The sequence below is a fragment of the Monopterus albus genome, unplaced genomic scaffold (assembly GCF_001952655.1).
Source record: "Monopterus albus unplaced genomic scaffold, M_albus_1.0 scaffold274.1, whole genome shotgun sequence".
In the NCBI taxonomy this organism is placed as follows: Eukaryota; Metazoa; Chordata; class Actinopteri; order Synbranchiformes; family Synbranchidae; genus Monopterus; species Monopterus albus.
The window spans coordinates 262,491-277,668 of record NW_018128154.1 but is presented as its reverse complement, the minus strand read 5'-3'; the positions used below and the strand labels follow the sequence as shown (position 1 = coordinate 277,668).

The following is a 15,178-nucleotide window of genomic DNA, read 5'->3' as shown; positions in this document are numbered from 1 at the left end:
GATAGTTGACGTATATTGTACCACCCATGTACAGGGCAGTCCCAGCCCGAGAAGATAAATGTAAACGTTTGGAGATGATCGATGCTCTTGGAGACTTGCCATCTCTCAGAGCCCAGCGCTGTAATAACTCTGCATCTAACCAGAAGAAAATAAATCTACTTAAAGCTGATTTCTGTATCCTGAGTGTTACTTCTTGGGGCCTTCAGACAAAAGAACCGGGTTAAAATTAAAAACATTAAACACAAATAAATATATATTTGTTCTATTTAACAAATGTAGATCTGACAGCTAATTACTTTGAAAGAAAAATTAAATACACAAATATTCACATTCCATCTATTTATGCAACTTTTTAGGTTGAAATAAAACCTTTTAAAATGGTGTTAAATTATAACACAATTTAACAGTAAGACATTCTCACAGTTTAGTCTGATGAGAGCAGGAGTATTTAACCCAAAGGTTACGGCCACATCATTATGATAACAGTTGACAGTTGATGATTAACTTGTTGTTAAACACCAATTAATGCTGATTCAAATGCCACAAATTTAAAGTATAAGATGAACAGAATTTTAAAAGATCAGGTCTTACCTGTGGTACCTGGCTAGAGGAAACAAAACGAGACACACTTCCTGGACTAACAGATATGGACGGTTGTATCTGTGTGGCCAGGGTGATTTCTGGTTAAATTATAACCAGTGCTACCTTCTGTCAGTCGCTGTCTACGTGATAAGGCTGTAAAAGTAACAAACACCACTGCAGATTACATTTAAAGGAGCACGTTAAAAGGGAAGTGTGATGTGTTTTGTATGGAAGCCCGGTGATGCCATGCAAAAAAAAACAACTCACCCTATAATTATGACTATGATTAAATAAAACAAATAAATAAAGTTCAATAAATAGAACATGTCCTCACAGTGGCCAGTGGAACCATGTGCAGCTACAGTAAAGGCCTCCTGATGATAAACAGAGGTGGTGCCACCACGTCCGACATAATTCATTCCTTACACTTTTTAAATATTTTTCAGTCTGAAAAAGTTGCTAAACATGCTCATATGTTTATTTTGGAAGGAAATAAACTATTTTCTTCTTCAGACTGAAGGACTTGCTGGTTTCTGCAGATTAAAATAATTATGTTAAATTTAAGGAGCCGTGTAGAGTTTCAGTTTCAGGAGCAGGCCACCATATTAAGAGTGTGATTCTTCCAACTCCTCCTCTTGTACCATGAACATATGAAGTTACTAAGAACATGACTTTTAGGGGCTTTAAAAGCTCTGTCAGCTGTTACCCAGTCCAGACAAAAGGTCAGATAAAATGTTAACACTCAAACAGAGACCTCATCCACTCAGTGTAGGACAACCTGATGAATTTTAAGTCTGACATTTGCAAGATGCACTTTTCCATATGCCCTCCTTCATTAAATGGTTTATTTTTCATTACAAGATGAAGACCGGGTCACATGTTGTTTTTCTGACATTAAATATCTCAGGGTGAGCTTTAGCTCTGTGGTCACAAAGAACCCTCATCTACACAGGATTATTTCCCTGTGTCTTCATAGGTCTGTGGCAAAGTCTTTCCTGTTTGTTGATCTCATCACCACTTACCAGTTACTGGGAAAACATTCACTGCCTGGTTCTGAGATAACACACTGTGGTCTGACCAAACGGAGGACTCTCTGATATAAAGTGTTGGCTCAACATTTTGGGGAAAAACTGGAGGAGGGATGTTGTTAGCTTAGCTTAGCAGTAAAGATTGGATGCAGAGTGGAAACAGCTAGACTGGCTCTGACTAGCATCTCTACATTCAAGTCAAGCCAATTTTATTTACGTCACAAATTTGTCCACTAGACTTTTGATGCTAAAGGAAGAAATCCCAACAAAAGGAAATAGACGATATGAGGAACACTGGCAACACTGGCACGATGAATCTCTTTATTCATAAACAGAGACTGAGTCACAGGGTGTCACACTACACAAACAGAAGGGTCCTTCGTAAAGGAACGCCACCCTAGATAAACCAATAATGACACCAACATTCACCCAACCAGTAGAAAAATAACCCAATATAAACACTGCAATCAGACAAGACTGGTTTAGGTACCTGTGGGTCCCCCCACTCTGCTGCAGGACATTACAACACAAACCCTACAGGTTTCCAATATCGCTGCTGTTCCTGTTGATGTGAATGAGTCAAACCAGAAGTGGTTTCAGGTCGTCTAGACTCAGGAGGAAACCAGATCTGCACCACAAAGAGTTTCACATCCAGCTGAGCTTGTGTATGAATGTAGCCTGACAGGAAGCTCATTAGCACAGAGATACTGGGGAGGGGGGGGGGGGGGGGGACAATAAAGGGTTATTGACACATTTCTCTCTGTCCTCTCTCTTCTTTGTGTCTCTGCCTCTCGTCCCCTCGGGGGTCGGCCAGTTCCGTCCTTTCTCGTCTCCCTCCCTTCAAGTCTTTCTTTCTTTCTCCTCATCCGTCCACACTTTATTTCTTCTGGCAGATGTGAAGTCTTGTCTTTGCCACCGCTGATGATGATGACTTTGAGGATGATGAAGAGGAAGAAGATGGAGCAAATCTGGATTTTGCCACTGCTGCCATCAGTGATGATGAAGAAGATGATGAAGATGAGGGCTTGGTGCTTCGCTCTTTCAGCATTTGGCAGCTGAGTCCTTCCCCACATGGGCAGCGCTGGAACAGCTCCAGGCCTTGGCTCCCTTTCCGGCGGTGTCGCGTGCAAACCTGTCCCTCGTGCAACACCGGCTTGCAGATGCGGGTCCAGAAGTGACGGGCGCAGCATAAATGAGCCGAACAGTCAGAGGAGCGCAGGCAGGGGTCCCCCACCTGACCTGGAAACACAAAGATGTAAAGGAAGCAGCAGCAGGATGTCACCCAGCCTCCTCTCAAATTCTGACACTTTGTTTGGCACCTTTTGAGTCTGTTTGAATACACATTGAATTGCTCTTGAATCGATGAGAGTTTCAGGCCAAGCCCACAACGTTTGTGTAAACCTGACCAAGTAGTTTTTGTGCTGGCACCTCATACTGACATGAATGGGTTAACACCGCCCTCTATTGAGAACCCAGTGCGTCTCAGGTTTATGCCAAAGGGTGCCTGACACAGTGTCAGCATTTGACGGCCTGGGAAGAGAACGCCTTGCTAACACCTGAGCCGAAACCAAAAAGTCACGTTTGAGGTGTAAAACACAAGCTGCACCATTTTAAAGATGTTTCAAGCCAAGTTTGATATTTTGTAGCTAAAATGGCTTTGAAACACTGAATGCCATAGTAGTGGTGGTACAGATAAACACAACAGCCAGTTAATAATCACTAATAGTAAAGACCAGACACTGACCTTACACCATGTAGGACCACAGCATGTCCCTGGAGCTTTATTAGAGTAGTGCACCAACAGTTAAACAGAACAAATGCTCACCTTTGCTGTGGACACCTCTGACGTTCATCCTCGCCCTCTTCCTCCATCCTTTCTCCTTGGACGGTGGACTCCTCCCTTCCTCTGAGTGCAGGATCCTCTGAGCCACATCAGGAACACAGATATCTGAAGCAGAAGGGGAAGAATGAAGGATTTACAATCAGAACAAATACTTATGGAGCTGTTATTTTACAAGTACATATTGTTTGAATAATGTTTATACATTATTTCTAGAAAGGTGTAAGGATCGTTCACCGACACCACAAATGACAGAAACACTTTCAGGTTAATCTTACTCTTGCTGCAGCGGTTGCCTGGGCAACACATGCCATCCCTCTGGCAACGCTTCTTCCTCTTGCGGCAGGTGCGGCAGCGGGAGTGGGCAGTGCCTTTCATGGAGACGTGGCAGAAACTCCCCTCGCTGCACTCCAGGTCGCTCATGCACTGGTAGAGCTGCAGGAAGACACATTATGATACGAACTGAGCAGCGACAGCAGCACTTAACAGTCCGGTGGATACAGTGAGACTCAGGGTCTCACGTGGTCATCGAGTCATTCTGGTAAATGGTCTTATACTTTCATTTGGCCACTCACACACCGGTGACATCACAGGCAGCAACTGGGCGTTCAGTGCCTTGCTCAAGGACACATGCACACATGAACTGGAGAAGCTGGGAATCGAACCACCAACCTTCTGGTTAGGAGACAACCTGCTCTACCTCCTGATCCACAGCCTCGTACTCCACTACGTTTACTTGTAACCTCAGTTACTAGTTATTTCTCAGAAACAGATGAAATGTACAGAACACAGTAAGTGACTTTAATGATCCCTGGTAGTAAATTCACAAAATACCCTGCAGTACTTCAAATTATAAGTATCTACGGTAAGATGAGCCCCCCCCCTTACCAGCTGAAACATGATGGACACAATAATTACAGTTGAACAATATGATATACATTAATGTAACATGTGCTAATCTGCATGATGAGTACTTTTACTTTTAGTAGTTTAGTATATTTTGATGCCAGTACATTTGTACTTTTACTTGTAACAGAGTAATTTTACATTGTGGTATTGTTACAGTTTGAGTTTCACCACTGGACCATGAATACTTTTACTTGTAGTGGTAACGGAGTATTTTATAGTGGTAACGGTACTTTATTCGACCCAGCAACTCACCGTTAAGTCCAGACTAGGCCCCCATGCGCTCCGGTTCACCGGAAGTGCGTGTCCCTCGCTCAGGATCACGGTGCTGATGGAGTTCAGTCTGACACGCGCGTCCCCGCGTCGTGAACACGCCGACAGGACGAGGCCGAAACTCACCATGAACAGCACCAGAGGGGCCATGATGCTGCTGGGAAATCAGATGCTGGTTAAAGTGTGCGCACAGCTTGGCGTGCACTTCACAGTAATAATGGAGCTGACTGACGGAGCGACCATCTCCAACAGTGAGGTCAAGTCAGGCTATTCGACCTTAAACTGACATTTACGCACTTTTCTCACAGAAACGGAACATTTTGTAAAACCCGAAGGTTCTTTAAACAACATCCTCAGTCAGTAAAGTCCTTCCTACCTACTTACCTACCTACCTTTTTACCTACCTACCTACCTTCTTACCTACCTACCTACCTTCTTACCTACCTACCTACCTTCTTACCTACCTATCTTAGTCAGAAACAGCCAACACTGTCAGGCTGCACCTTTATTTTAAATGCACCATTTCAGTTTCAGATTCATTCATTCATTCATTTTCTACCGCTTAGTCCCTGAACGGGGTCACGGGTTCAGTTTCAGATCTGCTCATGAATTTCAAACTACTATTAAATTCTGTTAGAAGCTAAAAGAAAAGCCACGGTTTACGTTAATGACGCCCAGTGTCCTTTTAAACAGCCAATCAAAACTAAACCTACCTCGTACCTGTGGCTTGCGGAGTCAGGTTCTTGTCCGGAACCTTTACAGTGGAGCCAAATGAATCCGGATTCAGTGTCGTGTTAAATTCTCCATCTCTCTCAGGGTTTTCTGGGTGGGGTGGTTGGTTGGTTGGGGGGGGGGGGGGGGTGATAAAGACAATGTGCTTTTTAACCTTAACGTCTCACATTTGAACATGTGGTGCAAACAAACAAAGCAACAGCTCAACTGTGGAAAACTCCGTTTAAAACAAGCTGAAATGTTTTAAACTCATTTTACTGGAACAAGTGTCAGTGAGACAGACACTAACGTGGCCAGTGCACAAGGTTTCTGGACTAGTTATTATCCTATAGGACCTACCGCCTGTCAGCTGGGAACAAAACCCCTGTTTGAACCTTTGTTCACAAACGTACCTGAGGTATTATGTTATTGTGAGGTTCAAATGAGAAATTCTGAGTTCATTCATATATATTTAAGTTAAAATATATATTTAGTGTTTAAGGGTTAAATATTTGTGGGTTATAAGTTAATACATTTACAAGAACAAGTATTTTTTAACAGCAACGTTTCAAATGTTTAAAATCACCTGCAGAATCTATCTTTGTAGTTTTCTTGCATTTACTTGTGTTATTCTGTTTCTCACATTTGCCTTTAGATAAATTGTATGATGTCGGTGTCATGTTTAGGCCGTTCACACTGATTTCATTGTGTGAGCAGTGAAACCAAATATTCACCCTCACTGTCTAAAAAGAAAGGAGCGAGGCCTTCACCTGTTCACCTGTTCACCTGGAGAACCTTATGTGGTGAAAAGATAAAGAAAACAAACTGCAAACAGGCAGAAAAGGCACAAAAACAGGAAGGAGAAAAGTCAGAGAAACTCAAAAAGCAATTCAGCCCCATTAGAGAATGGAAATACTGAAGTACAAATATCTCAAAATAAAAGTGTAAACGGAGCCGTTACAAACTTATAACTTTATAAAAAAAGAAGCATTGCTGTAGTTTTCCCAACAATGAAACATTTTAACATTTAAACCTTTGTAAATGTCGTTGCTGAGCTGCTGTACAGTAAATACCTGAACACCACCAGACTTAAAAAGACTGGCCTGTCCTGTAATATTGGGCTTTTTGTTTGTTCATGCACCTAATCCCTGTTACAACATGGAATGATGCTGTTCATGCTGGTTGCACATCATTTTGTTCAATAAACACATGGAAAACATATTTAAACACAGGAGAATCCATCTCCTCTAACTGCCTCGTTTCCTCTCTTCCGTCTCACATCCTAGTCCCGCCCTAGGATGCGAGGAGATGTAAGGAGAAGCAGTTAGAGGAGAGGGACCAGGCAGGAAACCTGAAGCTTTCCATTAACCTGCATGTGGAGAGAAAACACCGAGGTCGTGTTGTTCGACTTGGTTTGTTTCGTTTCCTCCTGTTGCTCCACCCTCCTGTAAGCGGAGGAAACACCGAGGTGAGTTTCAATTCAATATTCTTCCTCTAATTATTATTACTATATATGGCGGAATATGAGGACTTATGGGACAACCGTTTTTTTTTTACCGGAACATCGCGGTTATCACCACGTTTCCACAAAGTGTGACCCGCTTCCCGCGGTTTTTATTCTATAGCTAAAGAAACAGGTTGAACAGTCGAGTTCCTCTGTGACACGTTTCATTTCCTCATTAGTCACGATGCTCCTTATCTGATCAGTCAGTAATCGATGAGGGGACAAAGAGATCGATGACTGACCCCCAGGGAAAACCCGCCCGTCTCTGAAACGTTTACTGCATCAGGATCAAATGAAAACCCGTGTGAAGAGTCAGACCCCTGAATCCGGTTCCTGAGTGAAAAGACGTTTACTTTTGTTACTTCAACTAAAGTTTGCTGCTAATACTTTTAGACATTTACTTGTAGCAGAGTATTTTCACACAGTATTCCTACTTTTACTCCCAACAGTACACTGTGCTTTATTTGTTGTTTGAAATAGGTTTGAACCTACTAAGTCACTACAGCTGTCAGGTAGATGTAGGCAGTACCAAGTAAATGTGGACAGAACTGTAGTGACAGTCACAGTAGTTTCTCTGGATTTGTGTTGTACTGCCATTTTAAAAACAAGAAGCACAAAGCGACTAATGTCCGACTACTGCTTCACTGACCTCTACCACAGTCCCAGACTGTACACGCTGCACAGCTGTTATTGACCTTAGGGTTAGATGCTAAACTGCATTTCGTTGCCTTGTACATGGGCAATGACAAAGTTGAATCTAATCTAAACCTGCAACCATGTGTCCAGACACGCTGCAGGGAGGTCATATTCATTTCAGGCGGGGGGGGGGGGTTCCCCACTTCAGCACTTTCTAAATGAAATGTTTCAGTTTTATAAAGATTTTTTCCTTTGGTGCCGCTGAGAAAGCAGTGAACTTTCTTTATTGTGGAACGGCTCTGAAATAAAAATCATTTTGCTCAGTTCAGAGATTAATTACCAGTGACTTACTTTGTTCAGGTTTTACTCTTCTCTCTGATGTTAAAGCACTGGTCCCCCCCCCACAACCAAACATGGTAACACTAGTGATCAGTCAGACGATCAGAGGCAGCTGAGTCACCACAGAGTCACCAGTGGAGGAACGTCTGCTGCTCCTGATTCATGCACCAGTGTGGAACATTTGTAACTTGTATAGAAGTTAGAACCCAAATGCAGGACCGGGGACACAGAGAGGATGCTTGGGCTTTGTACAATCAAAGGAAATGGGTCGCACAGTCTGCAGAGACCGACAGCAGGAAACCAGAGAACACAGAGCGCGGACAACATCGAGCTAAACATAAAATAACTGAACAGACAAGAGTCCAAATTAAAAACCAGACCAACACAGACCAGAGACTGGGGGGGAACTGGAGTCCAGCACAACAACGGCCACAGGTAAACAAAAGGAGCATACAGGAATCCAGGAGGGGAACAGGACGAGGTACCGGACCACACAGTCTGGCACTGCGGTCTAAATACAGACTGATTACCAGATGCATGAACTGTGCCATAACAGGAAGTACTGGCGCCTCCTGACATCATTAGCACTGGGCAGCTCTGCTCTTGGTCAGCGCCACCAATAAACTTGTTCTGGTAAAATTAGGGCCGTGTGTAGATCGCAGAAAAAAAATGCAGCCAGAATGATGCAGTGTTTCTGCGTCTACCTGGAGAACATCATGATGAAAAATCAAAGAGCCGCTGAGCCAGAAACAGGCATGTTGAGTTAAAACAGGGTCTGAACAGACCGACAAAACAGTGAGGACAGGGTGTACAAGATCTGCTGCTGAATGTGCTGAGTGCAGGATGTGAAACTGCACGAAACCAGGTGCTGTGCGAAGCAGGAAACAGAGCAATTCTGCTGCGGAGGCAGGAAACTGTGCTGCAAGAAATAGTCGATGGCCAGTGCCACAGCAGACCGGAGGCGATGTGAGTGCCTGTACAGAGTGCAGCTGTAAACACTGAGCTGTTTGAAATCCTCACACTGCTGTGTGGTTGTGGTTCTGAGGCACGAGCTATTTTGAAGGAAACCAAGGAGCAACTACTGATTATGTTGGTCTGTGTGTCTGTAGTGTTACCATTTTACTTCCCAGGCTGTCCGAAGCCTGAAAGATGACTGACTGTTTGGAGAAAGCGGAGGACCAAGCGGAGCCTCCAGAACCCATGTACGAGTCTCTGAAGAGTGCCTGGTCCATGGGACAGCCTCCAGACATCAGTAGTGGACCTGCAGTTCCTTTGGACACAGAGTAAGATGACAGTTCACACGGCGGTTTAACAGGGTCAATGCAGTAAACAATGCAGACAGACAAAGGATCAGCCACTGATTGGCTGACGTTAGGGAGAGTGAGACAGCAGGAGGTCTCCTACAAAATAAGAGCCCCTAGCCAGAAGTCGGGGGTAGAACATGACAATATATATCTTACCGTCTGGACACTATGGGTAGAACCTGTTCTTTGTTAAAAATTTGTAGTGAGAAATAAGTGTTTTATTTCCACAGATGGAGCAGGAGGTGTGGAGGTGGTGCTGAGGGGAAGCAAAGTCAGACGAGCGCTGCAGAAAGTAAGGCCAGATGTTTGAAGCAGCATGACTGTTACAAGTTGTACTTAAAAGCTCTGTTGGGCCCTGGGGACACTGCAAACTGATAGGTATTCTTTTGTGTGTCCTGTTTAATGACAGTACCAAAACCTAGCTATATACTAGCAACATCTTTAGCTAGCAAGCTAATATAACACACAAAATAATAATGTGTGGTCTGAGAGTGTGAAATGCTACAGGGCTTCTACAGATACCACAAGAACTGACAACTTTGTCTTGTTTTTATGTTGCCGGTGAAAATAGTCACCATGTTCCCAGATACTTCTCCTTTAGACTCACTGTTGATGTGAACATGTGACTGAAGGAACTGATGGAACAGGAAGTGAAACCCTCCTCAACAGGATCTACACTGAGCTCTACATCACAGAGGGACACAGTGAAGAGGTCAATACCCAACATGAGGTGAGGCAGCTTGAGACCACTTCCAAGAAGAAGACCCTCCAGGACATTCCAATCAAGTGCCACCAGATCTTTAAAGCCTTCCCCGACCGACAGGGACACATCAGAGCAGTCCTGACAAGCGGCGTTGCCGGCGTTGGTAAAACCTTCTCGGTGCAGAAGTTCACTCTGGACTGGGCAGAGGGCTTGGAAAACCAAGATGTCAGCCTGCTGGTTCTGCTCTCGTTCAGGGAGCTGAACCTGATCAGACATGAGCAGCACAGTCTTCTCACGCTGCTCCATGTTTTCCATCCAACCTTACAGAAGGTCACAGCAGAGGAGCTGGCTGTCTGTAAAGCTCTGTTCATCTTTGACGGCCTGGAAGAAAGCAGACTTTCACTGGATTTCAGCAGCAGGGAGGTTGTGTCCGATGTCACCCAGGAGTCCTCGGTCAGCGTGCTGGTGACAAACCTCATTCAGGGGAACCTTCTTCCCTCGGCTCTCGTCTGGATCACTTCTCGACCAGCAGTGGCCAATCAGATCCCTCCGCTCCTGCTGGCTCAGACCAAGAGGAAGAAACACAAGTACGGTGAGGGACATGGGACAAGTCCACTGGAGCTGACGGGGGCTGACAGGAAAGTTCTTCTGAAGCTAGGGAGGCTGGCGTTTGAACATCTGGACAAAGGAAACATCACGTTCTACCAAGAAGACCTGGAGCGGTGTGGTCTGGATGTCTCAGAGGCCTTGGTGTATTCAGGACTTTGTACAGAGATCTTCAAAAGAGAGCAGGTGATCTTTCAGAAATCAGTCTACTGCTTTGTTCATCTGAGCGTTCAGGAGTTTCTGGCTGCAGTCTACATTTTTTATTGTCACACAAACAAAGATAATGAGACACTTGAGAGTTTCCTGGGAAGACCCTGGGGTAGGTATAGCAGCTCTTACCCATCATTAGATGTTTTTCTAAGGAAAGCAATAGATGAAGAGTAGAAATGGCCACTTGGACGTTTGTGTTCGCTTCCTTCATGGTCTTTCACTCGAGTCAAATCAGAGACTTTTAGGAGGTCTGCTGGGCCCAACAGGCCACAGTCCAAAAAGCATCCAGAAAGCAATCCACAACCTAAAGGAGATGAGTGCCTCTAACATCTGTCCTGACAGAAGCATCACCATCTTCCACTGTCTGATGGAGCTGAATGATCACACGGTGCACCAAGAAGTCTCAAAGTACCTCAAGTCAAAGAACAGATCAGAGCAGACACTCAGTGAAATCCACTGCTCAGCTCTGGCCTACATGCTCCAGCTGTCAGGGGAGGTCCTGGATGTGCTGGACATGACGGCATACAGGACGACACAGGAGGGACGACTTAGGCTGATCCCAGTTGTCAGGAACTGCAGGAAGGCTCGGTGAGTTCACGGCCTGTATTTATTGTAGCAAACATCTCCGAATCTCTGCTAGGTTTTCCTTCTGACAATTAGAATTAGTTAGTTAGAATTTCTTCTTAGTCCCAAACAGGGGCGCCGGGGGGTGATGGAGCCAATCCCAGCCGACATCGGGCGAGAAGGGCCATTTTTGATATTGTTATTTCTAACTCCATACACATTGCTCACAATGCTTTGACAAAAACTGCACGGTAACAGCCACATAAGATCTACCACACATCAAAGTTTGATCTGGATCCAAGTCAGATTCCAGATCTGCTGATCCAGAATGTTCACATTTATAAGGTTTGTGGAAAACTGGCTTCTGTGAGACAATAAATAAAACTACAGACTACAACAACTAAGATCAAATTCTAGCTGAAGCCTTCAGCTTCAGTATGGTGTCAACAGATCTAATGGCTTCAAAAGTTACTGAGCTACATCCTGAAGAAAACCACCATTAGTGTAGTACTGTTTTCCTTGGATCACCTTTGAACTTGTGATATCCATGTGATTCCATTTGCTAGGAGCAGATTTTCATAGTCGAAGACTCGTATTACGGGGGTCACACTATCATGGGAATGTTGCTTTCAGGTGGAATGACATCACACAGTGAGCTGCCTTGGTGGAGGTTTGCACTCTCTGAGCACTGTCTAATTAATAGTTTATTATGCTCATGATGTTTGATACCACAGTGTTGATTTCATCAATAAAAACTATGAGGGAAAATATTCTTTTACCCTATTCACAATGAAACAGAGTAAAAATAAAGAAATAAGTAGCAATAAACAAATGCACGAATTATCGCAGCAACAAGACTGAGTTTACCAGTAGAGTTCTAACAGTACCACAATCCAGTGGCTGCTTTGACAAAGATAAGCACAAAAAACGAACTGCATTCAAAATTGTTCTGCTATTTACAAGAGAGTATACCATTTTTTTTGTTTTTGTGCTCGATATTGGTACCATTGAATTTCTGCTTTGGTTTTAAAATAATCAGTGTTTTTTCTGCTTTTAAATCTGCAGACTTTCTGAATGCCGACTCTCAGAGACTCACTGTGAAATCTTGGCCTCGGCTCTGAAGTCCAGCCCCTCCCATCTGAGAGAGCTGGACCTGAGTAACAACAAGCTGCAGGAGTCAGGAGTGGAGCTGCTGTCTGCTGGACTGGAGCATCCAAACTGTAGACTGGAGACCCTGAGGTCAGACTTCATTAGGTCTGTGTCCGCGGCCAATTTGTTGATATAAGGGGAACAACAAAAAGAGAAGTTGGATGTTTTCATACCCAGTATCTTTTAGGTCATCGAGTGTGACGGTACATGTAGATGTGTTCCATCCAAGGCTAACAGACTTGCTTCAGGTTCTTGAGGACATTACCTTGTAGCCATCAAAGGAACTTCAGATTAAGTCACTGACTTCAGATGTGGGGATTGTCTTCTGGCGGACGTTCAGACCACTGCACATTCAGACTCCATCTAACATTCTATGTTACAACATTACTTTTGTCACACTACTTTTGCAAAGGTAGGGAGTACATCGGAGCCCTGTTGAGAAAGGGATTCAGTACCATTTAAAGACCTACATCCAACTGTGGAACGGTCTCGTTCCTGACAGTATCTGCATTCAGGCTGTTCTGTTAGCTACATGCTTTGTTCTTTATTCCTCCATCAGGTTAAGTGACTGCTGGCTGTTTGAGAGCTGCTGTGCTTCTCTGGCCTCGGCTCTGAAGTGCACCCCCTCCCATCTGAGAGAACTGGACCTGAGTAACAACAAGCTGCAGGAGTCAGGAGTGGAGCTGCTGTCTGCTGGGCTGGAGAACCCAACCTGTAGACTGGAGACCCTGAGGTCAGAAATGGTTTTGTTCCTCGATTACATGCTAAAATGTTCTTTTATTTTGACTCTTGGACATTATTTCTGCCAATTATGATCATGTTTCACTCACTATGTTTAATGTTTAAATCACACGAGCTCCTTTCAGCCCAGTGAGCTAAACAACCGATTTAAAGCCAAGGTGAACGAATAGTTCAGTGAATTTTATAATGAATGTCGTCTGTTGTGATCCACAGTGAGCCATGCAGCCATATAACTTATGGGTGGACAAAATGAATGCAAGTTACATTGTTCCTGTCAATGTTTGCTTTATTTGATTTCCTTGTAATTTGATCTATAAACTATGAATTACTCTTTATAAACTATTTGGTAAGAAATCAGTATCTTTATGTAGTGGTATTTTTTTTTAGAGCATATTCACTAATAAAATCATTTTAAAAGCTTGTATTAAATCTTATTTTTATTGTTCAATTGAATGTTAGAAGTTAAGAAGTTTTTGCATCTTTCTAATTATTTGTTAAACTCACAGCTACATGAGAACCTGCACCAATGTGACGATTCTGAAACGGTGCAGCTTTTCTCTAAATAAATGTTTTGTTTTACGGCTCAGACTGAGTTTCTGCAGGTTGACAGACAGGAGCTGTGTTTTTCTGGCCTCGGCTCTGAAGTCCAACCCCTCCCATCTCAAGGAACTCGACCTGAGGGATCTGCAGGAGTCAGGAGTGGAGCTGCTGTCAGCAGGACTGGAGAGTCAGCAGTGTAGACTGGAGACCCTGAGGTCAGTAGTAACACATGATGCTAAAGCTTGATTTACGGTTCTGCATTAAATCTACACCGTATCTTCAGCACTGGTAACATGTAGCCTCGTCCCCTACGCTGTAACCTGACATGCACCTCTCCAGAAACGTAACTGTGCATCATGGCGACCCAGATAACATCTGTTTTTTGTTGCATCGCATTTCCTTGTTCATGTCTCTCAGTGGCTGGACAAGCATGGAAATCCCCCTGGCTCTACAGGGATTAAACGCCAAACCTTAACCTCTAGAGTCCCTGCGTCCTCATATGAGGACCGCACAGCTTGGGTTTCCAAAGCTCAGGACTCTAGAGGTTAAACCAAGCTCAAGTCTTACAAAAATCTTGATTTTATTGAACCAAAGGAGAGTCACTGAGCCAGAGACAAGGTGGAACTTTGTGTGATGTGTTTGATTCAGCCTGTTGTTGTTCTCGTCCCTACAGGTATAATACACCTGGAAATATCCCGTCTTTAATGAAAGAAGCTGAACCTGCACAAAGAAAGTTTTATCATGTTGACACGTTCAAGCATAAAACTCTTCAGCAGCAGTCCAGACTAAAATAAAGTTCTAACAGACAAAAACTGTCAGCATGTCTTCTGTGAATCCTTGTATGAAATCAAATTTCTGGGTGTCATGGTTGACGACAGATTATCCTGGAAATCTCATATCAGTTATGTTCAGCATAAAATAGCTAAAAATATATCGATATTGGCAAGGGTTAGATATATGCTGGACGTTAAAGCATTGCGCATTTTGTATTCTTCATTGATTTTGCCATATTTGGAGTATGGCGTTGAAAACTGGGGAAATACATACAGGAGTACGCTTCAACCATTGTACATATTACAGAAGAGAGCGATAAGAGTTGTGCACAAGATGGGGTATAGGGATCACACAAATGTAGTTTTCATACAGTCTAAATTGTTAAAATTCTTTGATTTAGTGGAATATAAGACTGCTGTGTTTATGTATAAAGCCAGGAACGACTTATTACCTGGTGGAATCCAAAAGCTATTTGATGAAAGGGAAGGGGGATATAATTTAAGGGGTCAGTTAAATTTAAAAGTTCATGCTATACGTACAACCAAAAAAAGATTTTGTATTTCTATAAGTGGGGTCAAATTATGGAATAATTTAACTGTGGACATGAAAAATAGTACTAGAATTGAGGAGTTTAAATTTTTTTTTGGATATGTGTAATTATGTGTGTTGTTGTCATTTGTTCATTTGTTCTGTTCTGCATGTTTGAAAGAATAAAATCAATCAATCAATCAATCAATCATTCCTTGTATGTACAACATTTTATCCCAT

At 43.3% G+C, this 15,178-nt stretch overlaps 3 protein-coding genes across 3 annotated transcripts in view; 1 reads left to right on the top strand and 2 right to left on the bottom strand.

Moving 5' to 3' along the window:
- LOC109972943 (GTPase IMAP family member GIMD1-like) overlaps positions 1-730 on the bottom strand; it is an 11,382-nt gene extending 10,652 nt beyond the window's left edge. The window contains exon 1 of the mRNA XM_020622204.1: positions 592-730. The gene's annotated coding sequence lies outside the window, so the exon portion shown is untranslated. The remainder of the gene's footprint in view (positions 1-591) is intronic.
- Positions 731-2,367: 1,637 nt separating this feature from the next.
- On the bottom strand, positions 2,368-5,448 carry LOC109972939 (dickkopf-related protein 2-like). The gene is made up of 5 exons (XM_020622201.1): positions 5,343-5,448; positions 4,612-4,783; positions 3,729-3,885; positions 3,436-3,558; positions 2,368-2,849 (listed from the first exon to the last, which is right to left on the bottom strand). The coding sequence occupies exons 2-5, from the start codon at positions 4,777-4,779 to the stop codon at positions 2,488-2,490; spliced, it is 810 nt and encodes a 269-aa protein (XP_020477857.1). The 5' UTR covers positions 4,780-4,783; positions 5,343-5,448; the 3' UTR covers positions 2,368-2,487.
- Positions 5,449-9,736: 4,288 nt separating this feature from the next.
- On the top strand, positions 9,737-14,466 carry LOC109972959 (NACHT, LRR and PYD domains-containing protein 12-like; the record flags this gene model as incomplete). Its single annotated transcript, XM_020622225.1, is given in 6 exon segments — positions 9,737-10,806; positions 10,808-11,230; positions 12,272-12,445; positions 12,915-13,088; positions 13,684-13,851; positions 14,310-14,466. Coding segments are annotated over 6 exon segments (2,130 nt in total), but the record flags the coding sequence as incomplete, so codon positions are not given.
- Between the last annotated feature and the right edge of the window lie 712 nt (positions 14,467-15,178).